This window comes from Petromyzon marinus, chromosome 55, assembly GCF_048934315.1.
Source record: "Petromyzon marinus isolate PM22_M1 ecotype Great Lakes invasive population chromosome 55, UKy_Petmar_22M1.pri1.0, whole genome shotgun sequence".
Taxonomy (NCBI): Eukaryota; Metazoa; Chordata; class Hyperoartia; order Petromyzontiformes; family Petromyzontidae; genus Petromyzon; species Petromyzon marinus.
In genome coordinates this window covers 11402817-11430274 of record NC_133721.1, presented here as the reverse complement: position 1 = coordinate 11430274, position 27458 = coordinate 11402817, and the positions used below count along the sequence as shown (strand labels likewise).

At 53.8% G+C, this 27458-nt stretch overlaps 1 protein-coding gene across 1 annotated transcript; it reads left to right on the top strand.

The window, feature by feature from the left end:
- The first annotated feature begins 2844 nt into the window (after positions 1-2844).
- On the top strand, positions 2845-10922 carry LOC142905622 (putative G-protein coupled receptor 101). Its single transcript, XM_076052354.1, has 2 exons — positions 2845-7923; positions 8001-10922. Exon 1 carries the CDS (start codon positions 4229-4231, stop codon positions 6035-6037), a length of 1809 nt encoding a protein of 602 aa, XP_075908469.1. The 5' UTR covers positions 2845-4228; the 3' UTR covers positions 6038-7923; positions 8001-10922.
- The last annotated feature ends 16536 nt before the right edge of the window (positions 10923-27458 follow it).

The following is a 27458-nucleotide window of genomic DNA, read 5'->3' as shown; positions in this document are numbered from 1 at the left end:
ATCAGTCACTTAGCTCTCTAGCCCTTATAGAGCATCACTAGAATGTGCATCAGTCACTCAGCTCTCTATCCCTTCTAGATCATCACTAGAGTTGTACATCAGTCAGCTCTCTATCCCTTCTAGAGCATCACTAGAGTTGTACATCAGTCACTCAGCTCTCTAGCCCTTATAGAGCATCACTAGAATGTGCATCAGTCACTCAGCTCTCTATCCCTTCTAGATCATCACTAGAGTTGTACATCAGTCACTCAACTCTCTAGTCCTTCTAGATCATCACTAGAGTTGTACATCAGTCACTCAACTCTCTAGTCCTTCTAGATCATCACTAGAGTTGTACATCAGTCACTCAGCTCTCTAGCCCTTATAGAGCATCACTAGAATGTGCATCAGTCACTCAGCTCTCTATCCCTTCTAGATCATCACTAGATTTGTACATCAGTCAGCTCTCTATCCCTTCTAGAGCATCACTAGAGTTGTACATCAGTCACTCAGCTCTATAGCCCTTATAGAGCATCACTAGAATGTGCATCAGTCATTCAGCTCTCTATCCCTTCTAGATCATCACTAGAGATGTACATCAGTCACTCAACTCTCTAGTCCTTCTAGATCATCACTAGAGTTGTACATCAGTCACTCAGCTCTCTAGTCCTTCTAGATCATCACTAGAGTTGTACATCAGTCAGCTCTCTATCCCTTCTAGATCATCACTAGAGTTGTACATCAGTCACTCAGCTCTCTATCCCTTCTAGAGCATCACTAGAGTTGTACATCAGTCACTCAGCTCTCTAGCCCTTATAGAGCATCACTAGAATGTGCATCAGTCACTCAGCTCTCTATCCCTTCTAGATCATCACTAGAGTTGTACATCAGTCAGCTCTCTATCCCTTCTAGATCATCACTAGAGATGTACATCAGTCACTCAACTCTCTAGTCCTTCTAGATCATCACTAGAGTTGTACATCAGTCACTCAGCTCTCTAGTCCTTCTAGATCATCACTAGAGTTGTACATCAGTCAGCTCTCTATCCCTTCTAGATCATCACTAGAGTTGTACATCAGTCACTCAGCTCTCTAGCCCTTATAGAGCATCACTAGAGTTGTACATCAGTCAGCTCTCTCGACCTTCAAGACTGAGCACCACTGGAATGTACCACTAACTGGAGGAGCGATCGCCCTACGCAAGGGGGCGCTCAACACCAGCACGAGCCGCTGGTCCTGGGCATCCCCCCCCACCACCACCCGTGATACCGGTCTCACACCCAGGGTTGATAGCCACGCGAGCGAGCGGTGGCGCAGTGGTGAGCGTACTGCGCTATGAACCCAGTGGGTGAGTGAGAGTTTGTGAGAGTGAGTGACAGTCGAATTGAGTGTGAGCGAGAGAGCGAGTGTGAGTGAGTGACTGTGAGAAACCATCTCTACTCGGGGAGACACAGGCGGCAGGGCGCGGTGCTGGCCACCCACCCCCTAATGTGCCACAGTGAAGGCCTTCATAGCTGCTCCGCAAACAGGACCACATCAGTCACTCAGCTCTGTAGCCCTTCTAGATCATCACTAGAGTTGTACATCAGTCACTCAGCTCTGTAGCCCTTCTAGATCATCACTAGAGTTGTACATCAGTCACTCAGCTCTATAGCTCTTCAAGGACATCACAAGAGTTGTATATCAGTCACTCATCTCTCTATCCCTTCTAGAGCATCACTAGAGTTGTACATCAGTCACTCAGCTCTCTAGCCCTTCTAGAACATCACTAGAGTTGTACATCAGTCACTCAGCTCTCTAGCCCTTCTAGAACATCACTAGAGTTGTACATCAGTCACTCAGCTCTCTAGCCCTTCTTGAACATCACTAGAGTTGTACATCAGTCACTCAGCTCTCTATCCCTTCTAGATCAGCACTAGAGTTGTACATCAGTCACTCAGCTCTCTAGTCCTTCTAGATCATCACTAGAGTTGTACATCAGTCACTCAGCTCTGTAGCCCTTCTAGAGCATCGCTAGAGTTGTACATCAGTCACTCAGCTCTCTATCCCTTCTAGAGCATCACTAGAGTTGTACATCAGTCACTCAGCTCTCTGGCCCTTCTAGAACATCACGAGAATGTGAGTGAGTGTGAGTGGGGAACGGTATTGTAGTGGTTAGCGCACCGCATCCTAGCCGCCTCGAGTTCGATATCTATCTCACAGCCAACCACAACAACAACAACCACCACCACAACAACGTCACTTCTTTGTTATGGCATGAAGGCCAGCACCAAAGCCGGCCGCCTTTGTCTCCCTCGCGGCGATGTTTACTACAAACCGCACCAGGTTCTCGTTTCAGGCTGAGTCGACCTAGGGGAAGGCTCTGGACCCGGTTCAGATAATTGTCACTTGTGTTGGACGTGGCCGTGAGAGGGAATCGAACTCGGGTCGCCGGGTTCGCAGGGCGGGGCGCGTACACACACACGCGCACACACACACACACGTGTACACACACACGTGTACACACACACGTGTACACACACACGTGTACACACACACGTGTACACACACACGTGTACACACACACGTGTACACACACACGTGTACACACACACGTGTACACACACACGTGTACACACACACGTGTACACACACACGTGTACACACACACGTGTACACACACACGTGTACACACACACGTGTACACACACACGTGTACACACACACGTGTACACACACACGTGTACACACACACGTGTACACACACACGTGTACACACACACGTGTACACACACACGTGTACACACACACGTGTACACACACACGTGTACACACACACGTGTACACACACACGTGTACACACACACGTGTACACACACACGTGTACACACACACGTGTACACACACACGTGTACACACACACGTGTACACACACACGTGTACACACACACGTGTACACACACACGTGTACACACACACGTGTACACACACACGTGTACACACGTGATGTGGTACAGGAAGACGTAGAGCTGAGTGGACTTGCCGATGACTGGTACCAGCGGTGTCAAGATCGGCCTCTGTGGAGGAGGCTCGTGAAGGACGCTACTACTGGGCAGTTGGAGGCAGTCGCCCTCCAACAACAACGGAGGGCGGAGGAGCGACGCTCACAACAACGAGCGGAGCGCCGGGTGGCTAAGGCACAGCAGGTTGGCACAGTCGGGGGTACAGGTGGTGCATCAGCCAGTCATCTCAGTCATCTTAGTCAGTCGACCCGTGGCACTTGGGTCTGCCCCGTGACCTGCCAGCGGGCGTTCGACACTTCACGTGGCCTCAAGGTGCACATGGCCTGGCACAAGCGTCGTAGTGACGTCACCGCCACTTACACACATACACGTGTACACACACACGCACGTGTACACACACGTGTACACACATACACGTGTACACACACGTGTACACACATACACGTGTACACACACGTGTACACACATACACGTGTACACACACACGCGTACACACACACGTGTACATACACACGTTAACACACACACGTGTGCACACACACACGTGTACACATACACACGTTAACACACACCCACGTGTACACACACGACACACGTGTACACACACACACACGTGTACACACATGCTTACGGTGGTGGCCGTGAGCGATGATCGACCTCCGCTCGCCAGGGTTCGCAGCGCAGCGCTCTAACCACTGCCCCATCGCTCCACCAACACACACGCACCCACGCACACACACACGCGCGCACCCACGCACACACACACACACCCGCACACACAAGGAGCCACCCCTCGTGACGTCAGTTGAGACTGGCTCCATTCGGCGGAGGGATACGGAGCGAGCGTCCGTCAGAGATGAAGGTGACGGTGGTGATGGTGGCGATGATGGCCATGATGGCGGAGACGATGGTGATGACGATGGTGATGACGATGGTGATGATGGTGATGCCCCGCGTTTCTCCGCTCGTCGCCACCTCCTCCTCCTCCTCCTCCTCGTGTCGTCCCCACCGCTTCATCTTCTCTCCGCCGCCGCCGTGAGCTTCCAGTGGCGGTGGTGACGACGGCAGCGGCACGAGGGAACACCACGGCTGGTGGTGGTGGTTGTGGTGGTTGTGGTGGTGGTGGTGGTTGTGGTGGTGGTGGTTGATGGGAGAGAGCGAAGCAGCACTGGCACCATCCACCCCGCGCCTCCCTTCTCACCCCTCCCCCGATTAATTAACCCCACACCCCCACCCTGTGGCGAGGTCATGATTACCGCTCTTGCTATTGCGGTCACTGACGCGACACTATCACCATCAACACCACCATCACCATCAACACCATCAACACCACCACCATCAGCATCACCATCGCCATCATCAGCAGCGGCATCATCAGCAGCGGCATTCACTCTTCTTATCTACAGCAACACAACCGCAGCAGCAGCAGCAGCAGCCGGCGACGATAGCGGCGTGGGCGGCGAGAAGGGACCGCTCGTCGAAGAGCCGCTGCTGCTGCTGCCCACCAACCTCCCCCACCTCCACCACCACCACCTCCTCCTCCTCCTCGGCGTGTCGCTCGTGGCCGCGATGTGCACCTCCCTGTTCGCCAACCTCCTCCTCCTCGGCGTCTTCTACCGACGGCCGGGCCTCCTCTTCCACATCGCCAACCGCTTCGTCTTCAACCTCATCGTGGCCGACCTCCTGCAGACGACGGTGGCGATGCCGCTGTGCCTCGCGCCGCTGCTCAGCGCCTCGCGCCCCGCTGCCTCCTACTGCCACGTCGCCGTGGCGCTGAGCCACCTCTTCGCATTCGCCGGCGTCAACACAATCGCGGTGGTCTCCGTCGACCGCTACCTCGCCATCATTCACCCGCTCTCCTACCCGGCCAAGATGACGCCGCGCCGAGCCGCCAACCTCATCGCCTGCACCTGGGCGATCGGGGCCCTGCAGGGGGGGCCCCCCTTGCTCGGCTGGGGCGCGGCCGCGCACGACGCAGCCACGGGGCTGTGCGCGCCCCTCTGGAGCGCGCACGCCTCGTACGCGGCCTACGTGAGCGTGGCCACCTTCTGGCTGCCCGTGTGCGTCATGCTGTGCTGCTACGTGATGGTGTTCCGCGCGGCCAGGCGGCAGAACTTGCTGGTGCGTCCGTTGCGCCGCGTGTGGAGCGGCGGCGTGGATGCGGCCGTGGTGTCGGCAGGAGGAGGAGGAGGAGAAGGGGAAGGAGGAGGAGGAGGTGGTGGTGGTGGAGATGGAGGAGGGGAAGGGGGAGAAGGAGGAGCAGGACAGGGCCAGGCGAAGGAGCGTCGCCGCTACCGGCAGCACTGGAAGGCGGCGCGTGTCGTCTTCCTCATCCTGGCGTCGAACGTCCTCTGCACGGCGCCCTACAGCGCGCTCGGCGCCGTGGCCGCGCGCGCCCCGTGCTGGGTGCGCGCGTGCGCCGCGCTTCTCTTCTTCTCGCAGTGCTGCGTCCACCCCTACATCTACGGCTACATGCACCGGAGCATTCGACGCGAGATCGTGCGAGCGCTCTGCGGGCTGCACGTTCCCGGTGCCGGCGACGGCGGCGGCCTCGCTGCGGGAGGCGGCGGTGCGCAACCGCGGCCCGGCGGTACCTCGGCGGACAGCGGCCAGACGAGGAGTGAGTGGAGGAGGAGGAGGAGGACGATGAGGAGGATGAGGAGGACGAGGGGGAGGACGAGGAGGCGATGCGGGGTGACGCAGAGCGAACCGGCGGACGGCAGCAACACGGACAGCGGAGCACAGCCGCTGTGCAGCAGCGCCGCGGACAGCGCCCTGCCTTCCAGCGCCCTGCCTTCCAGCGCCCTGCCTTCCAGCGCCACTGACGGCAGCGGCGCGCGGCACTGCGGCGGTGCTGCTGGTGCCGTGCGGAGCGCCCTGCCCTGCTGCAGCAGCAGCAGCAGCAGCGGCGGCGGCTGCTGCTGCGTCGAGGAGAGCGCCCAGCAGCAGCAGCAGCAGAACTTCGCCCCAGCGGACAGTGTCCACTGTTTCAGCACCGTGGATAGCGCCCTGCCCTGCAGACCCAATGGCAGCGCCCTGCCGTGTATCAGTAGTTAGTACAGAGGGCGCCGTGCCGTTTATCAGTAGTTAGTAAGGAGGGCACCCTGCTGTTTATCAGTAGTTAGTACAGAGGGCACCCTGCCGTTTATCAGTAGTTAATACAGAGGGTGCCCTACTGTTTATCAGTAGTTATTACAGAGGGTGCCCTGCCGTTTATCAGTAGTTAGTACAGAGGGCGCCCTGCTGTTTATCAGTAGTTAGTACAGAGGGCGCCATGCCGTTTATCAGTAGTTAATACAGAGGGTGCCCTACTGTTTATCAGTAGTTATTACAGAGGGTGCCCTGCCGTTTATCAGTAGTTAGTACAGAGGGTGCCCTGCCGTTTATCAGTAGTTAGTACAGAGGGCGCCATGCCGTTTATCAGTAGTTAGTACAGAGGGCGCCCTGCTGTTTATCAGTAGTTAGTACAGAGGGCGCCCTGCCGTTTATCAGTAGTTAGTACAGAGGGCGCCATGCCGTTTATCAGTAGTTAGTACAGAGGGCGCCATGCCGTTTATCAGTAGTTAGTACAGAGGGCACCCTGCTGTTTCTCAGTAGTTAGTACAGAGGGCGCCCTGCTGTTTATCAGTAGTTAATACAGAGGGCGCCATGCCGTTTATCAGTAGTTAGTACAGAGGGCGCCCTGCTGTTTATCAGTAGTTAGTACAGAGGGTGTCCTGCTGTTTATCAGTAGTTAGTACACAGGGCACCCTGCCGTTTATCAGTAGTTAGTACAGAGGGCACCCTGCTGTTTATCAGTAGTTAGTACAGAGGGCACCCTGCTGTTTATCAGAAGTTAATACAGAGGGCGCCCTGCTGTTTATCCGTAGTTAGTACAGAGGGCGCCATGCCGTTTATCAGTAGTTAGTACAGAGGGTACCCTGCTGTTTATCAGTAGTTAGTGCAGAGATGAGAGAGATGGAGCGACTATTCAGTGGTGACTACTTTTTTATTCCGCGTCAGCGATTAGCACGGTTTGGCTACGTACGGCACGAAAGAAGTTCGTGCCGTACACACATATATCATGGCAGCGACTCTTGCCATCATCGTCACCATCATCGTTGTGCTACTCATCATCACCCACCATCATCACCACCATGATCATGACTATGATGATTACAGCATCCTTGCTATAATTGACGCAACCACCAGCTACAGCCCACGCGGTCGTGCCGGACGAGCTCGGCGGGGAGGGGTTGTGACCGAAACGTCGGACAGTGATGCGGCGAAACAGGGCGGCGTCATAGGCCATGAGGCGCACGAGAGTCGTAACTGGTCCCGAGTTAAAAAAAAAAAACATTCATGTCAGAGTCCGAACTGCGCTTCTGTTATTGTTATCATGACCGTTGTTGTTGTTGTTATTGTCATTACGACTGTTTTTGTTGTTGTTGTTATTACGAGTGTTGTTGTTATTACGACTGTTGTTGTTGGTGATCTCAGTCGTTCAAAGGCCCAAAAAACCAAGCAGCTAGCAACAAACGATACTATTGAAGATGTAAGAAGTTCTTTAAAAATGTTGAAGAGGGGTCACGTTGGTGAGACCTTTGGGAAAAAGAGACGTGGCAGGGAATAACACGTGCTGTGACCTGCGGTGTGGTGAGTGAGTGAGTAGGTGAGTGAGTAGGTGAGTGTTTGTGTGAGTGAATGTACCGCTGTGACCTGCGGAGTGGTGAGTGAGTGAGTGGGTGAGTAAGTAGGTCAGTGTTTGTGTGAGTGAGTGTGCTGCTGTGACCTGCGGTGTGGTGAGTGAGTGAGTGGGTGAGTGAGTAGGTGAGTGTCTGTGTGAGTGAGTGTGCCGTTATGACCTACGGAGTGGTGAGTGAGTAAGTGGGTGAGTGAGTAGGTGAGTGTGTGAGTGTGCCGTTGTGACGTGCGGAGTGGTGAGTGAGTGAGTGGGTGAGTGAGTAAGTGAGTGTGTGAGTGAGTGTGCCGTTGTGACCTGCGGAGTGGTGAGTGAGTGAGTGGGTGAGTGAGTGGGTAGGTGAGTGTGTGAGTGAGTGTGCCGTTTGGACCTGCGGAGTGGTGAGTGAGTGAGTGAGTAGGTGAGTGTTTGTGTGAGTGAGTGTACCGCTGTGACCTGCGGTGTGGTGGGTGAGTGAGTGGGTGAGTGAGTAGGTGAGTGAGTAGGTGAGTGTTTGTGTGAGTGAATGTACCGCTGTGACCTGCGGAGTGGTGAGTGAGTGAGTGAGTGGGTGAGTGAGTAGGTGAGTGTTTGTGTGAGTGAGTGTGCCGCTGTGACCTGCGGTGTGGTGGGTGAGTGAGTGGGTGAGTGAGTAGGTGAGTGTTTGTGTGAATGAGTGTGCCGTTGTGACCTGCGGAGTGGTGAGTGAGTGAGTAGGTGAGTGTTTGTGTGAGTGAGTAGGTGAGTGTTTGTGTGAGTGAGTGTGCTGCCGTGACCTGCGGAGTGGTGAGTGAGTGAGTGGGTGAGTGAGTAGGTGAGTGTGTGAGTGTGCCGTTGTGACGTGCGGAGTGGTGAGTGAGTGAGTAAGTGAGTGTGTGAGTGAGTGTGCCGTTGTGACCTGCGGAGTGGTGAGTGAGTGAGTGGGTGAGTGAGTGAGTAAGTGAGTGTGTGGGTGAGTGTGCCGTTTGGACTTGCGGAGTGGTGAGTGAGTGAGTGAGTAGGTGAGTGTTTGTGTGAGTGAGTGTGCCGCTGTGACCTGCGGTGTGGTGGGTGAGTGAGTGAGTGGGTGAGTGAGTAGGTGAGTGTGTGAGTGAGTGTGCCGTTTGGACCTGCGGAGTGGTGAGTGAGTGAGTGAGTAGGTGAGTGTTTGTGTGAGTGAGTGTGCCGTTATGACCTGCGGAGTGGTGAGTGAGTGGGTGAGTGAGTAGGTGAGTGTGTGAGTGTGCCGTTGTGACGTGCGGAGTGGTGAGTGAGTGAGTGGGTGAGTGAGTGGGTAGGTGAGTGTGTGAGTGAGTGTGCCGTTGTGACCTGCGGAGTGGTGAGTGAGTGAGTGGGTGAGTGAGTGGGTAGGTGAGTGTGTAAGTGAGTGTGCCGTTTGGACCTGCGGAGTGGTGAGTGAGTGAGTGAGTAGGTGAGTGTTTGTGTGAGTGAGTGTGCTGCTGTGACCTGCGGTGTGGTGAGTGAGTGAGTGAGTGGGTGAGTGAGTAGGTGATTGTGTGAGTGAGTGTGCTGCTGTGACCTGCGGAGTGGTGAGTGAGTGAGTGGGTGAGTGAGTAGGTGAGTGTTTGTGTGAGTGAGTGTGCCGTTGTGACCTGCGGTGTGGTGGGTGAGTGGGTGGGTGTGTGGTTGGTTGGGTGAGTGAGTGAGTGTGTAAGCGGGTGAAGTGAGTAGGTGAGTGGTTTAGTGGGTGAGCGAGTGACTGAGTGGGTGAGCGAGCGAGTGTGTGAGTGAGTTCAAAAATGATGTGGAGCTGAGTGGACTTGTCGATGACCGGTACCAGCCGTGTCAAGATCGACCTCTGTGAACGAGGAGGCCCGTGAAGGACGCTGCTACTGGGCAGCTGGAGGCAGTCGCCCTCCAACATCAGCGGAAGGCGGAGGGGCGATGCTCACAACAACAAGCGGAGCGCCGGGCGGCTAAAACTCAGCGAGTTAGCACAGTAGAGAGAACAGCTTGTGCGTCTGCCAATCATCTCAGTCAGTCGACACTTCGCGTGACGGACTCAAGGCGCACTTAGCCTGGCACAAGGGCCGGCTGTGGCGGTGATGTCAACACCGCTTTATTGACAAACAGCTGCTGCTGCTGTGCGCACGCGCGCGTGTGTTTGCGAGTGTACAATTTACTTGACAAAGGACATTGGCCCTAAAACGTCGAGCTAAGCCAGATTTGTGCTGTTGGTGTTGCTGTGATGATGATGATGAATGATTCGGTTTGACGTTCGTGGGTTGTGTTAAAAATCCTTGACGGGCGTGATGCAGCAGAAGGTGTTCGCATCAGGCGCGGTGAGCTTCGCTCTCTCTCGATTTCGCTCTCTCGTGTCGGGTGGTGGCGGGTTTAACGACACATTTATATTTACGCGATCTCCCCCTCCCCCCAAAAAAACCTCTATTTTGCTAAAAGGTGCGTCACGTAAACAAAACGCGCCAAGTTCTTACTACTTCAGCACCAGCTGCTGTGTATTGGAGAGTAAAATTCACAACAACATTCAACAATTCGAGGACTGTACCCTTTCGCCGGTGATTACAACAACAACCACAACAACAACCGTAACAACAACAGCAACCGTAACAACAACCACATTTATCGGGCGATTTGCCAGAAATGTGAATGGAGTCTTCCAGTTTCGAGTCTTAGAGTAAAAACGACGTGATCACTGGGAGCCCATCAGGTGCGGAGATCAGAGCGAGTTTAATGCAGTCCTGTGAATTACAATTATGCTAAAACCTGATTATGTATTACAATTTACTCAAATTTATACGTCGTTATAATTCTGCAACCTCTGATTAAGCACGGTTGGCTACGTACGGTGCAAAGGAAGTTAAACGTACAATAATAGTACACGTCTAAAGACCCTTTCACTTGGAAGTCACATGGTGCTCTAGAGAACAAGTCATATAATATAATACAAATTAATACAGATGTAGTGACATAGAATGAGTCACTGGAACGCAGAGCGCTGGGTGCTGGTAAGAGAGTGGGATTATGGGTAGCAGCCCGGTCTACCAATGGGACACGTGGTCGAAGCCCGGAGCCTTCTGGGGGAATCCAGAAGGGGGCGTGGCTGAGGGCGGAGCCTGGCCACGCTGGAGAGGATAAAAGGCGAGCTCCGATTCACATTCGGGGCTGCCGTGGTCTGGAGTGGAACTCGTCGTGCTGTCGTCGTCATGGTCTTCGCCTCTTTGAGCTGTGGGTCATGAAGCATGTTGGCTGTCCTGGCCCGGTGTGTATTTATCCCCTATGGCTGTGAAGGGCGGAATAAATGAGAGAGAGTGCCTCCTACAAGTGTCTATGCATTAGCACACTACACAGACGATCAAATCCAACGACAAAATGAATTATTAAAGGAATTGCAAAAAGGCTTTAAAAAAATAACACAATAATATTATCACGACGTTTCGGCCACAACACAAGCGGCCTTCATCAGGTGAAGGGGGCGAGACTGTCTGGTAGGACAGCGCTGCACTCCAGCGCTGTCCTACCAGACAGTCTCGCCCCCTTCACCTGATGAAGGCCGCTTGTGTTGTGGCCGAAACGTCGTGAGAATATTATTGTGTTATTTTATTTTATAAATTTATTATTTTATTCTCATTCTACGTGACTTTACCGAAAGAACCAAAGAAGATGAATCATTGCAGTCACGAAAGCTTTAAATCGAAATTTAGGCTTTAAAAATATTATCAAAACGAATTATTGATATTATGAACTGTGTTTTTATTCATTTACACAGGAAATGCTATTTATATTTTTTTCAGAGGCGGCCTGGCCACAAATGATACCTCATCAACGTGGCATGCCATCGCGTGGAAATGTATAGCAGCCAAATACTGCGATGTTGATTATAGAGGTGGGGGGGAGGGAGGGGGAGGGGGCTTTGTAGGTGGGGAGGAGGGAGGGGGCCTTGTAGGTGGGGGGAGGGAGGGGGCCTTGTAGGTCGTGAGGGGGCATTGTAGGTGAGAAGGAATATTTTGACCTCTAACCCCATCACCATCGTCATTCAGACAGCCGTGACCTCGGCACGCACAGGAGTCTACACTCGCAAGACCGCTGGTTGCTCCCCACGGAACACATGGGTACAGCAGCAGGAGGAGCATCAGCATCGGCAGGGAGATGGAAAGGAGGAGGATGGAGGAGGGTGAGTGAGGTATGAGGGTGAGTGAGAGATGAGGGTGAGTGAGGCATGGGGGTGAGTGAGGGATGAGGGTGAGTGAGGCATGGGGGTGAGTGAGACATGAGGGTGAGTGAGACATGAGGGTGAGTGAGGGATGAGGGTGAGTGAGACATGAGGGTGAGTGAGGTATGAGGGTGAGTGAGACATGAGGGTGAGTGAGGCATGGGGGTGAGTGAGACATGAGGGTGAGTGAGACATGAGGGTGAGTGAGGGGTGAGGGTGAGTGAGACATGAGGGTGAGTGAGGCATGGGGGTGAGTGAGGCATGAGGGTGAGTGAGGGGTGAGGGTGCGTGAGGCATGGGGGTGAGTGAGGCATGGGGGTGAGTGAGGGATGAGGGTGAGTGAGGGGTGAGGGTGAGTGAGACATGAGGGTGAGTGAGAGATGAGGGTGAGTGAGGCATGAGGGTGAGTGAGGCATGAGGGTGAGTGAGGGATGAGGGTGAGTGAGGCATGGGCGTGAGTGAGGGATGAGGGTGAGTGAGAGATGGGGGTGAGTGAGCCATGAGGGTGAGTGAGGGATGAGGGTGAGTGAGGCATGAGGGTGAGTGAGGGATGAGGGTGAGTGAGAGATGGGGGTGAGTGAGACATGAGGGTGAGTGAGGGATGAGGGTGAGTGAGGCATGAGGGTGAGTGAGGGATGAGGGCGAGTGAGAGATGAGGGTGAGTGAGGGATGGGGGTGAGTGAGACATGAGGGTGAGTGAGGCATGAGGGTGAGTGAGGGATGAGGGTGAGTGAGGGATGAGGGTGAGTGAGGGGTGAGGGTGCGTGAGGCATGGGGGTGAGTGAGGCATGGGGGTGAGTGAGGGATGAGGGTGAGTGAGGGGTGAGGGTGAGTGAGACATGAGGGTGAGTGAGAGATGAGGGTGAGTGAGGCATGAGGGTGAGTGAGGGATGAGGGTGAGTGAGAGATGAGGGTGAGTGAGGGATGGGGGTGAGTGAGACATGAGGGTGAGTGAGGCATGAGGGTGAGTGAGGGATGAGGGTGAGTGAGGGATGAGGGTGAGTGAGAGATGGGGGTGAGTGAGCCATGAGGGTGAGTGAGGGATGAGGGTGAGTGAGGCATGGGGGTGAGTGAGGCATGGGGGTGAGTGAGGGATGAGGGTGAGTGAGGGGTGAGGGTGAGTGAGACATGAGGGTGAGTGAGAGATGAGGGTGAGTGAGGCATGAGGGTGAGTGAGGGATGAGGGTGAGTGAGAGATGAGGGTGAGTGAGGGATGGGGGTGAGTGAGACATGAGGGTGAGTGAGGCATGAGGGTGAGTGAGGGATGAGGGTGAGTGAGGGATGAGGGTGAGTGAGGGATGAGGGTGAGTGAGAGATGGGGGTGAGTGAGACATGAGGGTGAGTGAGGGATGAGGGTGAGTGAGGGATGAGGGTGAGTGAGGGATGAGGGTGAGTGAGAGATGAGGGTGAGTGAGGCATGAGGGTGAGTGAGGGATGAGGGTGAGTGAGGCATGGGGGTGAGTGAGGCATGAGGGTGAGTGAGGGATGAGGGGGAGTGAGGGGTGAGGGTGAGTGAGGGGTGAGGGTGAGTGAGGCATGAGGGTGAGTGAGGCATGAGGGTGAGTGAGGCATGAGGGTGAGTGAGGGATGAGGGTGAGTGAGGCATGGGGGTGAGTGAGGCATGAGGGTGAGTGAGGGATGAGGGGGAGTGAGGGGTGAGGGTGAGTGAGGGGTGAGGGTGAGTGAGGCATGAGGGTGAGTGAGGCGTGAGGGTGAGTCAGGGTGGATGTGTCTCTCAATCCTCCCCTCTTCCTCCCTCTCCACCTCCTCCTCCACCTCCTCCTCCACCTCCTCAGATAATTATTGCGTAACCAAGACAACCACGACCCCCATCACTTCTCTCTTCACCCAACCCCCACACATCGCTTACCCCGCATACCCCTCCCCATCACCGTGTGTGTGTGTATGTTAAACTTTCTCACCCTACGTAGACAACCGTGCTAATCGAATGTTCACCACCACCATCAACCTTCTCAGCCCCCCACCCACTACACCCCCCTCACCCCCACCCCCCGTTTACTGTGAAGTCTTTGCGTGGTGTGCAATCAATTAATTAGTAAATGCGTTAATTCATTAATTGCGCCGTGAGTGTGACGGAGTGAGCGAGATTCGTCGCGGTGCGGCAACACGCGTGGCGAAGGCCGTGAGCGGGATGCGAGTGGAGCACGTGCGAGCGTATGGTGTGTGTATGGTGTGTGTGTGGTGTGTGTGGTGTGTGTGTGTGGTGTGTGTGTGTAGTGTGTGTATGGTGTGTGTGGTGTGTGCGGTGTGTGTGTGTGCGGTGTGTGTGTGTAGTGTGTGTGGTGTGTGTGTGTGTAGTGTGTGTGGTGTGTGTGTGTGTGTGCGGTGTGTGTGTATGGTGTGTGTGGTGTGTGTGTGTGCGGTGTGTGTGTGCGGTGTGTGTGTAGTGTGTGTGGTGGGCGCGGTGTGTGTGTGTGCGGTGTGTGTGTGTGTGCGGTGTGTGTGTGTGTGGTGTGTGTGTGTGCGGTGTGTGTGTGCGGTGTGTGTGTAGTGTGCGGTGTGTGTGTGTGCGGTGTGTGTGTGTGCGGTGTGTGTGTGCTCTGGCTCCCACATTATTTAACATCTATTTTGACCACGTAGTTCGTGAAGCCTTCAATAGCTGTACCGGGGGAATCTCCATTTGGCACAGATATAATGGGAGGCTGATCGATGCCCGGGTGCGGTCAAGAGATGGCTCCCTATTGCTCAACCACGTTATGTATGCCGATGATTTGGTTATAGCTGCTCATTCAGAGGAGGAGTTGGAGATTCTGCTGCTAAGACTGGAGCGTTCCACTAAGAGATGGGGCCTTACCATCAGCCCCACCAAAACTAAGCACCTACCTGGGTATTTTGTACCATCAAACACTCCACCCCCACAACTCCCAATCGGTGATGGGGCAGTTGTGGAGAGAGTGGAGAGTTTCCCATACCTGGGCAGTGTGCTTATGACCGGCTCTAGTTTAAAAGCAGAGGTCTCACTCCGAATCAGTCGAGCGGCAATATCTTTTCATCGGTTGCGTAACGCTGTGTGAAAGCTACCTGGTCTGTCGCTCCGCACTAAACTTCAGGTCTTCTTGGCCACGGTCATTCCCTCCCTTCTCTACGCTTGCGAAACGTGGACCCCCTTAATGGAGCATCTTCGCCGGTTGTAAACATTTAGGTTGGCCTGCATACGATCCATCCTGGGGTTAACCAGGCTGGATTGTGTGAGGAGCTCACAAATCCTTGAAAGATCTGGGCAAGGTCCCATCAGTGAGCTCCTCCGGCAGGCAAGGCTGCGTTGGCTGGGTCATGTAGCCCGCATGCCCGCCACCGCATGCCAAAACAGCTTTTGTTCGGCCGGATCGAGGGGGCTAGACGGGCGCGGCACGGGCAAGAGAAGAGATGGAGTGATGTGGTACAGGAGGACGTGGAGCTGAGTGGACTTGCCGATGACTGGTACCAGCGGTGTCAAGATCGGCCTCTGTGGAGGAGACTCGTTAAGGACGCTTCTGGGCAGTTGGAGGCAGTGGCCCTCCAACAACAACGGAGCGCGGAGGAGCGACGCTCACAACAACGAGCGGAGCGCCGGGTGGCTAAAGCACAGCAGGTTGGCACAGTAGGGGGCACGGTGGTGCATCAGCCACTCATCTCAGTCATCTCAGTCAGTCGACCCGTGGCACTTGGGTCTGCCCCGTGACCTCCTGCGAGCGGGCGTTCGACACTTCACGTGGCCTCAAGGTGCACATGGCCTGGCACAAGCGCTGTGGTGACGTCACCGCCACTTAGTGGCGAATGGCCGTTGTCGTTGTGTGTGTGCGGTGTGTGTGGTGTGTGTGGTGTGTGCGGTGTGTGTGTGTGCGGTGTGTGTGGTGTGTGTGTGTGTTTATGGTGTTTGTGTGCTTATGCTGTGCGTGTGTGTGCGATGTGTTTGTGCTTACTGTCTGTGTACGTGTGTTACGTACATGTGTTACGTATTTGTGTTGCATACGTGTGTGTGTGTGTACTGTGTGTGAGTACGTGTGTGTGCGTACCGTGTGTGTACGTACGAAGTGTGTACGTCTGTGTGTAAGGTACGGTTGTGGGGAGCGGTAGTGTAGCGGTTAGCGCGCTGCGCTATGAACCTGGCGACCCGGGTTCGATTATCTGAACCGGTCCTGGGCCTCGCCTAGGTCGATTCAGCCTGAAATGAGTACCTGGTGCAGTATGTAAACATCGCTACGAGGGAGACAAAGGCGGCCGGGCGTGGTGTTGGCCACCCACCCCTTCGTGTGCCGTGCCGGCCTTTATAGGTGCTCGCTAACAGCACTTGCCCCTACAGTCTGTTAAGGCTATACGGGGGATCTTTGTCTTTTTGTCTTTGTTACGTATGGTGTGTTTACGCACGTGTGTGTATGTACAGTGTGTGTGAGTACGTGTGTGTGCGTATGTGTGTCTTACGTACGGTGTGTGTGCATACGTGTGTGTTACGTATGGTGTGTGTGCAAGTCGGTGCGTGTATGTGTGTGTGTCTACGCAGTGGTGGAGCGGTGGCGCAGCGGTTAGCGCGCCGCGCTACGAACCTGTCGACCCGAGTTGGGGGGTGGTGGGGGTGGCGGTGTTCCGAGATGAACGTCCATGGCAGAGATGGAGCGATACGATCGCTGGACTGGGCGCAGCAAGGAGGGGTTCATCGAGCAGTGGATAGACCATGGCTCACGATGATAACTTCGATCCCAATGGGCAAATGCAAGGGTGCACTTGCACCAGTGGGATCCTTGGATGAAGGGCTGCCTGGCGATTGTACAGTGGTGGAACCAACGTCATTGCGCGTGCAATCTGCTCTCAGCCTTGTCCAGACCACTAGCTCAAGAGCTGAACGCGTGTAACTCGTTGCTATTGGTTTTGCAGTCGTCAGTTTTGACCACCGAGCCCCAAAAAGTTGCACAAAAATGTGGCGGCATCCTTAAAACCATCACCACTCCACCATCTCCACCACCGCCCTCACCTCCACCGCCTCCACCACCGCCCCCACCACCACCATCACCATCACCACCAACATCACCACCACAATAACCACCATCACCGCCACTATCACCTCCACCATCTCCACCATGACCTCCACCACCATCACCTCCACCATCACCACCAACATCACAACCACCATCACCTCCACCACCATCAACAAGACCCTACCTCTATAACCTCCACACCTCCTCTATACCCCCCACACCTCCTCAATAACCCCACACCTCCTTTATACCCCCCACACCTCCTCTATACCCTCCACACCTCCTCTATACCCCCCACACCTCCTCAATACCCCCACACCTCCTCTATACCCCCCACACCTCCTCTATACCCCGACACATCCTCTATAACCCCACACCTCCTTTATACCCCCCACACCTCCTCTATACCCCCCACACCTCCTCTATACCCCCCACACCTCTTCTAAACAACCTCCCCCCCCAACCTCCTCGCATGCCTCTTAAATTTCCGCGCGCGCGGCACCGATGATGGATGAGGGAGGACGTTTTTCTCTGTTTCAGTTCGCCAGCGACTTTCGGGGGTAGCGGGGGGGAGTCTCGTTCCACGAGCTCGTCTGTGTAGTGTGTGGTGTGTAGTGTGTGGTGTGTAGTGTGTGGTGTGTGGCGTGTGGTGTGTAGTGTGTAGTGTGTGGTGTGTGGTGTGTAGTGTGTGGTGTGTAGTGTGTGGTGTGTGGTGTGTAGTGTGTGGTGTGTGGTGTGTAGCGTGTGGTATGTAGTGTGTAGTGTGTGGTGTGTGGTGTGTAGCGTGTGGTGTGTGGTGTGTAGTGTGTGGTGTGTAGTGTGTGGTGTGTAGTGTGTGGTGTGTGGTGTGTGGTGTGTAGTGTGTGGTGTGTAGTGTGTGGTGTGTGGTGTGTAGCGTGTGGCGTGTGGTGTGTGGTGTGTGGTGTGTGGTGTGTGGTGTGTAGTGTGTGGTGTGTGGTGTGTGGTGTGTAGTGTGTGGTGTGTAGTGTGTGGTGTGTGGTGTGTAGCGTGTGGTGTGTAGTGTGTGGTGTGTGGTGTGTGGTGTGTAGTGTGTGGTGTGTGGTGTGTGGTGTGTAGCGTGTGGTGTGTGGTGTGTGGTGTGTAGTGTGTGGTGTGTGGTGTGTAGTGTGTGGTGTGTGGTGTGTAGTGTGTAGTGTGTGGTGTGTGGTGTGTAGTGTGTGGTGTGTAGTGTGTGGTGTGTAGTGTGTGGTGTGTGGTGTGTAGTGTGTAGTGTGTGGTGTGTGGTGTGTAGTGTGTAGTGTGTGGTGTGAAGTGTGTGGTGTGTAGTGTGTAGTGTGTGGTGTGTAGTGTGTGGTGTGTGGTGGGTGGTGTGTAGTGTGTGGTGTGTGGTGTGTGGTGTGTAGTGTGTGGTGTGTGGTGTGTTGTGTGTGGTGTGTAGCGTGTGGTGTGTGGTGTGTAGTGTGTGGTGTGAAGTGTGTGGTGTGTAGTGTGTAGTGTGTGGTGTGTAGTGTGTGGTGTGTGGTGTGTAGTGTGTGGTGTGTAGTGTGTGGTGTGTGGTGTGTGGTGTGTAGCGTGTGGTGTGTGGTGTGTGGTGTGTAGTGTGTGGTGTGTGGTGTGTAGTGTGTGGTGTGTGGTGTGTAGCGTGTGCTGTGTGGTGTATAGTGTGTGGTGTGTAGTGTGTAGTGTGTGGTGTGTGGTGTGTGGTGTGTAGTGTGTGGTGTGTAGTGTGTGGTGTGTGGTGTGTAGTGTGTAGTGTGTGGTGTGTGGTGTGTAGTGTGTAGTGTGTGGTGTGAAGTGTGTGGTGTGTAGTGTGTAGTGTGTGGTGTGTAGTGTGTGGTGTGTGGTGTGTGGTGTGTAGTGTGTGGTGTGTAGTGTGTGGTGTGTAGTGTGTGGTGTGTAGTGTGTAGTGTGTGGTGTGTGGTGTGTAGTGTGTAGTGTGTGGTGTGAAGTGTGTGGTGTGTAGTGTGTAGTGTGTGGTGTGTAGTGTGTGGTGTGTGGTGGGTGGTGTGTAGTGTGTGGTGTGTAGTGTGTGGTGTGTAGTGTGTGGTGTGTGGTGTGTTGTGTGTGGTGTGTAGCGTGTGGTGTGTGGTGTGTAGTGTGTGGTGTGAAGTGTGTGGTGTGTAGTGTGTAGTGTGTGGTGTGTAGTGTGTGGTGTGTGGTGTGTAGTGTGTGGTGTGTAGTGTGTGGTGTGTGGTGTGTGGTGTGTAGCGTGTGGTGTGTGGTGTGTGGTGTGTAGTGTGTGGTGTGTGGTGTGTGGTGTGTAGTGTGTGGTGTGTGGTGTGTAGCGTGTGCTGTGTGGTGTATAGTGTGTGGTGTGTAGTGTGTGGTGTGTGGTGTGTGGTGTGTAGTGTGTGGTGTGTAGTGTGTGGTGTGTGGTGTGTAGTGTGTAGTGTGTGGTGTGTAGTGTGTAGTGTGTGGTGTGAAGTGTGTGGTGTGTAGTGTGTGGTGTGTAGTGTGTGGTGTGTGGTGTGTAGTGTGTGGTGTGTAGTGTGTGGTGTGTAGTGTGTGGTGTGTAGTGTGTAGTGTGTGGTGTGTAGTGTGTGGTGTGTGGTGTGTGGTGTGTAGTGTGTAGTGTGTGGTGTGTGATGTGTGGTGTGTAGTGTGTGGTGTGTAGTGTGTGGTTTGTGGTGTGTAGTGTGTGGTGTGTGGTGTGTAGTGTGTGGTGTGTGGTGTGTATCGTGTGGCGTGTAGTGTGTAGTGTGTGGTGTGTGGTGTGTAGCGTGTGGTGTGTGGTGTGTGGTGCGTAGTGTGTGGTGTGTAGTGTGTGGTGTGTAGTGTGTGGTCTGTGGTGTGCGGTGTGTAGTGTGTAGTGTGTGTAGTGTGTGGTGTGTAGTGTGTAGTGTGTGGTGTGTGGTGTGTGGTGTGTGGTGTGTAGTGTGTGGTGTGTAGTGTGTGGTGTGTAGTGTGTAGTGTGTGGTGTGTGGTGTGTAGTGTGTAGTGTGTGGTGTGTAGTGTGTGGTGTGTGGTGTGTAGTGTGTGGTGTGTAGTGTGTGGTGTGTAGTGTGTGGTGTGTAGTGTGTGGTGTGTAGTGTGTGGTGTGTAGTGTGTGGTGTGTAGTGTGTAGTGTGTGGTGTGTGGTGTGCGGCGTGTGCTGTGCGGTGTGCGGTGTGTGGTGTGTAGTGTGTGGTGTGTAGTATGTGGTGTGTGGTGTGCGGTGTGCGGTGTGTAGTGTGTGGTGTGTAGTGTGTGGTGTGTAGTGTGTAGTGTGTAGCGTGTGGTGTGTATTATGTGGTGTGGTGTGTAGTGTGTGGTGTGTAGTGTGTGGTGTGTAGCGTGTGGTGTGTAGTGTGTGGTGTGCGGTGTGTAGTGTGTGGTGTGTAGTGTGTGGTGTGTAGTGTGTGGTGTGTAGTGTGTAGTGTGTGGTGTGTAGTGTGTGGTGTGTAGTATGTGGTGTGTGGTGTGCGGTGTGTAGTGTGTGGTGTGTAGTGTGTGGTGTGTAGTGTGTAGTGTGTGTAGTGTGTGGTGTGTAGTGTGTGGTGTGTATTATGTGGTGTGTGGTGTGTAGTGTGTGGTGTGTAGTGTGTGGTGTGTAGCGTGTGGTGTGTAGTGTGTTGTGTGCGGTGTGTAGTGTGTGGTGTGGTGTGTGTGGTGTGTAGTGTGTGGAGTGGAGTGTGTAGTGTGTGGTGTGTAGTGTGTGGTGTGTGGTGTGTAGTGTGTGGTGTGTAGTGTGTAGTGTGTGGTGTGCGGTGTGTGGTGTGTAGTGTGTGGTGTGAAGCGTGTAGCGTGTGTAGTGTGTGGTGTGTAGCGTGTAGTGTGTAGTGTGTGGTGTGTAGTGTGTGGTGTGTATTATGTGGTGTGTGGTGTGTAGTGTGTGGTGTGTAGTGTGTGGTGTGTAGCGTGTGGTGTGTAGTGTGTTGTGTGCGGTGTGTAGTGTGTGGTGTGGTGTGTGTGGTGTGTAGTGTGTGGAGTGGAGTGTGTAGTGTGTGGTGTGTAGTGTGTGGTGTGTGGTGTGTAGTGTGTGGTGTGTAGTGTGTAGTGTGTGGTGTGCGGTGTGTGGCGTGTAGTGTGTGGTGTGTAGTGTGTGGTGTGTGGTGTGTAGTGTGTGGTGTGTGGTGTGTAGTCTGTAGTGTGTGGTGTGTAGTGTGTGGTGTGTGGTGTGTAGTGTGTGGTGTGTAGTGTGTAGTGTGTGGTGTGTGGTGTGTAGCGTGTAGTGTGTGGTGTGTAGTGTGTGGTGTGTAGCGTGTGGTATGTAGTGTGTGGTGTGTAGCGTGTGTGGTGTGTAGCGTGTAGCGTGTAGTGTGTGGTGTGTAGCGTGTAGTGTGTAGTGTGTGGTGTGTAGTGTGTAGTGTGTGGTGTGTAGTGTGTGGTGTGTGGTGTGTAGTGTGTGGTGTGTAGCGTGTAGTGTGTAATGTGTGGTGTGTAGTGTGTAGCGTGTGGTGTGTGCCGTGATTTACTAGACCCCCCCCCCGCCCCCCATCAGCCCTCCTGCTCACACGCTGAGCCACAAAGGGACCCGGAGCACCGGGAGCCCGTGCGTCTTAGGGGTACCCCCCCCCCCCCACTCTCTCGTTCTCTCTTAGACCCCCTACACCTCCACTACCCCCTCCCCGTCTCTCTATCTACCCCCTCAATGACCCCCAACCCCCCACCGACAACTTCTGCTCTCCCCCTATGCGAGCGAGAGGCGCGGCACGCACGGATCGCTCGTCCGAGCCGGGCGCGCCACGACGCCACGTGCGAGCCAGCTGGGCGCTGGGCGCCTCTCGAGCTACGGGGGTGGTGGAGGCCGGGTGGCGGGCGGGGGGTGAAGGGGCAGGGGATCAATAAGAGGTGGGTTGCGGGCGGGGGGGGCTAAGCGCTCGCTTAACAGGTTGAGAGGAGAGCGCGCGTGGAGAGATCCCCCGCCGGTGCCATCGCTTCGATTTTCATCGAGATCATTATCATTGTCGTATATAGGTGTGCTGAACTTCTTTCGCACCGTACGTCGCCAACCGTGCTAATCGGAGGCTGCAGAATCACGAGAACAATTCTAGTTACATTGTAATGCATAACCATGACAACTAGGTTTATTATTACACCGCTCATCGCAGTTCCGCGGGAAGAACAACAAACTAAACAACAACATAATTGGACCTCCTTTGCCAGTACCAAAATATAATATTAGGATTTTTCCCCTTTTTTCTGGCAGATGACGCCAAAGGTGTCATCTGGTCTAGCACCAAATTGAGACGAGGCTCTTAAGAAAGCTGTCTCTGGTGTGGACCAATCAGATTCAAGGACAATGCATACATTATCAGTGTGTTTTTTGTTTGAATTTTGATTGCAATTATGGTGGTTAATGCAGACATGAATCCTTGTAAAAAAATGTTTCAGTTGTGTTGCCAGAAAAAAAACCCCTAAACAACAACAACAACACCAACAAGCAGTTTTAAAGAAATGCGTTTTCAATTCAGACGATTTAGAAACGCATAGCTCCAGTGGCTTCCTCGTAGCGGAAGGCAGATAGTTCCAGACGGCCGCATAAGCGCCCGATGCGGTGTTCGATGGCCGAGCCGAAAAAATCACGCCTACGAGGGCGACGGGGCGTTCCCGTGATGATGGTTTAATACTTCATCTTGATTTGAAGCTTTCGTGACTGCAGGAATCCATACTCTTTGGTTCTTTCGGTAAAGTATTTATAAATATATATATACTCCTTGAGATCAGCAAGGTGTTGTGGGTCATTTGCATCGAGGCCTCTGTGTTGCCATGAGGGCGAGCTCACAGCAATGTATTCGCTCCTTCAAAACAGGAAACCAATGTCATCTCTTCGAGCGCTGGACGGACACGATGGGAAGCTTGCAGTACCCTCCCGTCACGACCACGTGCCCAGACAATGTTGTACACGCCGCAGCTTGCTAATGGTTTCATTCTGTTTTTTTCTTGCCAGACGTCCCGTAGAATGGTGAGTTGCAATGAACGGACCTTGACCATACTACTTAGGCTACACGCCACAGCAGCCGTGTTGGCTATGTCACGAACGTGTCGTAGAGCCCTGATGTGATAATTGCAGGATCTGAGCCAATATCCACTTCTGGATGAAGTCACCCCCACACGCCGTAGCCTTCCCGCACGCAGTCCAGCGATCGTATCGCTTCGTCTCTGCGATGGACGGCCAACTCGGAACCCCCCCCCGCGCCCCCCCCCCCCCCCGCGATTCCATTCCCTGGCTGCTACTCCGTCACCCGTCTCGACCATCGTCCATCACCATCTCTTCTGTAGCCGTGACGCGTCATGCCCAGGCCTCGCTTCCTGTAGTATCGCTATGCAGCGATACCTCTAAAATAAATCAAATGTATAGTTTAGTTTAGATTACAGAATGGGTGACAGTAGTAACAGCAGATAGCCTCTGCGTCTGAGTGGCGAGACTGTGGGATGGGTGACATCAGCAGCAGTAGCAGCAGCAACGATCCCCGGATCTGGGTGTTGAGACTCTGGGATGGGTAACAGCAGCAGCATCAGTCAATCCCAGAAGTGATGGAGCTCATGGGAAGTCGAGTCCAGTGGCGGCGGCGAGGAGGTGTTGACCTTGTTCGGGTTCTTAGACCTTGATGGGTAGGGCTGTGATGTGCCCACCCCTCCCCCCCCTTGCGCTAGATGGCAGTACACAGCCAGCCTGCAAGGCATGCGGGGCCAAAGTTGATGCACGCACTAAACGATTGTTTATTCGACGAGATAAGACCCACTGAGCTTCCTGCATAGCTATTTCTTTTTTACTTTTCAGAAGCGACCTGACTACCGCAACAAAGACATACGGCTAAACGTTTCTTGGTTTAGCCATATTTGTTTGTTGTAGTACAGAGTTAGACTGATAACTTTGATCTAAATTGTCTTGTGGTTGCTATTGTTTGACTTGCATCCCACTGGGATTTTTGCTACACGGCGTTGATATCCTGGATTTTTCTGTTGCGCGTAGTCACTTTAAGATGTTCCTTGTTCATGCTTTTTGCTTGTTGCGGTTGCACCGGAGTCAAGAACCGAAACGGCTCACAGGGGCTACACCTAATAAATAAAACTGAAACTGAGCTGAAATGATAGCCCGACGCAGCGCCATGGACGCTGCGCTACGTCTCCCTCCCCCACGTGGATGTTGCAGCGCCCAGCAGGAGCCACGAGAGGCCACCAAACGCGCTAACTCGCTCCCGAAGCGACGACCGCCAGATGCAATTTTTCGGTGTGCAAGTCGGGCTGGGCGGACGGGCAGTGAGCTGAAAGTAGCGGCGACTCGCGTTCAACCGAGTTCAACGTCGCATCAGGTCACGTGCAACTGTGCATGCGAGTTAGGGGGCGTTGCGTTCAACTTTGTAGGGAGCTGTGTCGCGCTCAATGTTGTGCGGAGGTTGCGTTCCATTTGTGTCCGGAGTTGCATTCAACTTTGTAGGGAGTTGTGTTCAACTTTGTCCGGAGGTTGCGTTCAGCTTTGTACGAAGTTGTATTAAACTTTGTAGGGAGTTGATTTAAGCTTTGTCCGGGGGTTGTGCCCGACAATGTATGGAGTTGTATTCAACTTTTTAGGGAGTCGAGTTCAACTTTGTATGCAAATTTGCGGCGACTTGCAACTGGAATCTGTTCCGTGGCCCGGGCGGACGCGGCGCGTGTAGCTCAGGTCGCCGATGGCAGATCAGAGGGTTGTTTCCCCTCCATCCGAGCTCATTGTGAACGAGTGAAATAATTAGTGAGTGCATGAGTGATTGAATGAATCAGTGTTTGAGATGAGCGAGGACATGATTGAGTGAATTCATGCGTGAATTAACGGAATTATTAATTTTCGTTGTTGTGAGCTTCTTTCATCCGCCTGCCGTTGTTGCTGGAGGGCGACTGCTTCCAACTGCCCAGCAGCGTCCTTCACGAGCCTCCTCCTCCACAGAGGCCGATCTTGACACCACTGGTACCGGTCATCAAGTCTACTCAACCCCCACATCCTACTGTATCACAACAGTCCATCTCTTCTGTAGCCCGTGCCACTCACTCACCGCCCCAAACTCTCCAATCAGTCCATCTCTTCTTCAGTCCGAAACCGCGTCCGTTGAGCACCCTCTATCCGGCTAAAGAGAAGCTGTTTGGGCATGCGGTGGCTGGGTATGCGGGCTACATGACCCAGCCGACGCAGCCTCCTTGCCTGCCGGAGTAGCTCACCGATGATGGGGACTGTGTCTAGATATTTCACGGATCTGCGAGCTCCGTGCACTGTGATCAAGTCTGGTTAAAGTAAACTCAAACTAAACCAAAGAAAAATATTATAGCAGGTAAGGTCCACTGAGCTATGTAGCTTTTTTTTAGAAGCGATCTTGCTATCGCAAATGATAGCTCGACCAAGTGGCTTATCATCACGTGAAAATATTTATCAGTAGCCAACTACTCTAGACGCGTGTTGTTTCTAAATGTGGAGAGAAAAAAATCGGAGGACTCGGAGAAAAATCCACGCGACCACGGGGCGACACGCAGACTCCAAAAATACAGCAGCAGCAGGCATCGTCAGGGTCTGGATCGAACCCACGGCCTCCTGTATACCAGGCGAGGTAGTAAACATCTCATAGCCACGGTGATGATGATGAAATAGAGACACGCAGACTTTAAATATATAGCAGGCATCGTCAGGGTCGGGATCAAACCCACAACCTCCTGCATTCCAGGCGAGGTAGTAAACATCTCATAGCCACCGTGATGATGATGATGATGAGAGAGAGAGAGACACGCAGACTCTAAATATACAGCAGGCATCGTCAGGGTCGGGATCGAACCCATAACCTCCTGCATGCCAGGCGAGGTAGTTAACATCTGGCACTGTGGCGGCCCTGGTTGACCCCGCCCCCAAACCGGATGACCTCTCCGTTGGGCACTGACTTCTTCTTGACCCTGAATAAGTGGAAGATTTCTGAGGCTTTTTTGCAGGGCTGCGCCTTTACCTGATCCAGTGACTGTGGTGGTGACTTCTCCGGCTATTGCGGGGCTGCGCCTTTATCTGCTCCAGTCACTGCAGGCTGTGTTGTGCGATGGTTCTCGGGCGGTTACATTCTTTTATTTGCGTGACCGGTAAACGGCGTAAAAAACGGTTAAAACCGGTTTGTAGCACACACAACACAGCGACGCGTAGAGCAAATGAAAGCAAGCGCCTTTAGCTTTGTTGTTGTTAACTGAGACAGAAGGGTTAATGTAACCGCGTGGTGGCTTAGGCCTGCCGCCGTGCGGTTTGTACGCCCGCGTGCAAAATCAACACAGCCACGAGTGACATTCCACTCTGAATCGTTTACAGGGCACCTGACTTTCTGAGCCGTTAAGAGTTTCTAAAACCGGTTACCGTATTTACGGTTAACATCGCTCGTGTTGGGGTATAACACGTGTGTGTCTGTGTGTCTGTCTGTGTGTGTGCCTGTGTGTGTGTTAGCGGTAGTGTAGCGGTTAGCGCGGTGCGCTATGAACCCGGCTACCCAAGTTCGATTCCCGCTCACGGCCAACATTGGTGACGATTATCTGTTCAGGTGCTGGGCCTCTCCTAGGTCGACTCAGCCTCCAATGAGTACCTGGTGCGATGTGTAAACATCGCCACGCGGGAGACAAAGGCGTGGTGCTGGCCACTCACCCCTTCGTGTGCCGTTCCAGCCTTCATAGGTGCTCGCTAACAGCACTTGCCCCTACAGTCTGTTAAGGCTACACGGGGGAATCTTTGTCTGTTTTACACAAGCACAGACACACGCACACGTGGAGCGGTGGCGCAGCGGTTAACACGCTGCACTACAACCCCAGCCAGATCGATCCCCCCTCACATCGGACACGACAATCTTGAGTACACTACCAACCCGTGCGGCGTGTGTAACACTGGAAAGACAAAGGCGGCCGGGCGCAGTGCGGCGGCAACTAACAGCACTTGCCCCAACAATCTGTTAAAGTATTCATATTCTTTCGGTCTGTCGGTAAAGCCACGTAGACAGAAAAATTTACAAAAATAAAAATCACTACGTTTTGTTTTTTCACCTGAAGGCGAATGCTCGTGTTGCGATCGAAACTTCGTGATTTTTTACCGAAAGACCCAAATAATATGAATTCCTGCAGTGACGAAAGCTTTAAGTCAAGATTTAATCTGTTAAAGGCTACACGGGGTGGGGGTGGGGTGCATGTGGTACGTGTGTGCGTGTGCGTGCGTGCGTGTGTGCGTCCGTGTGTGTGTGTGTGAGTCGGGGAGCGGTGGTGTAGCGGTTAGCGCACTGCGCTATTAACCTGGCAACCCGGGTTCGATTCCCGCTCACGGCCAACACCAGTGACGATTATCTGAACCGGTCCCGGGCCTCCCCTAGGTCGACTCAGCCTCAAATGAGTACCTGGTGCGGTGTGTAAACATCGCCACTAGGGAGACAAAGGCGGTCGGGCGTGCTGCTGGCCACCCACCCCCCTCGTGTACCGTTCTGGCCTTCATAGGTGCTCGCTAACAGCACTTGCCCCTACAGTCTGTTAAGGCTATATGGGGGATCTTTGTTTGAGTCGTGCGAGCACAGAGTACTGCGTCTGTCCGTGCAGCGCAAAGACAAAGGTCCCCCGTATAGCCGTGAGCGGCCTGTAGGAGCAAGTGCCGTTAGCGAGTAAGCAGCACCTATGAAGGCAGCCACGGCACGCGAGGGAGTAGGGTGGCCAACCCCACGCTTGGCCGTATTTGTTTCCCGAGTGGCGATGTTAACGAAACACCGCACCAGGTAAAAACTAGATTTGGTGCTTTCGTTACTGCAGGAATTAATCTTTGTT

Bases quoted from the DNA above. Each gene is read 5' to 3' on its own strand.
- LOC142905622 (XM_076052354.1), top strand. From the start codon at position 4,229: ATGATTACCGCTCTTGCTATTGCGGTCACTGACGCGACACTATCACCA.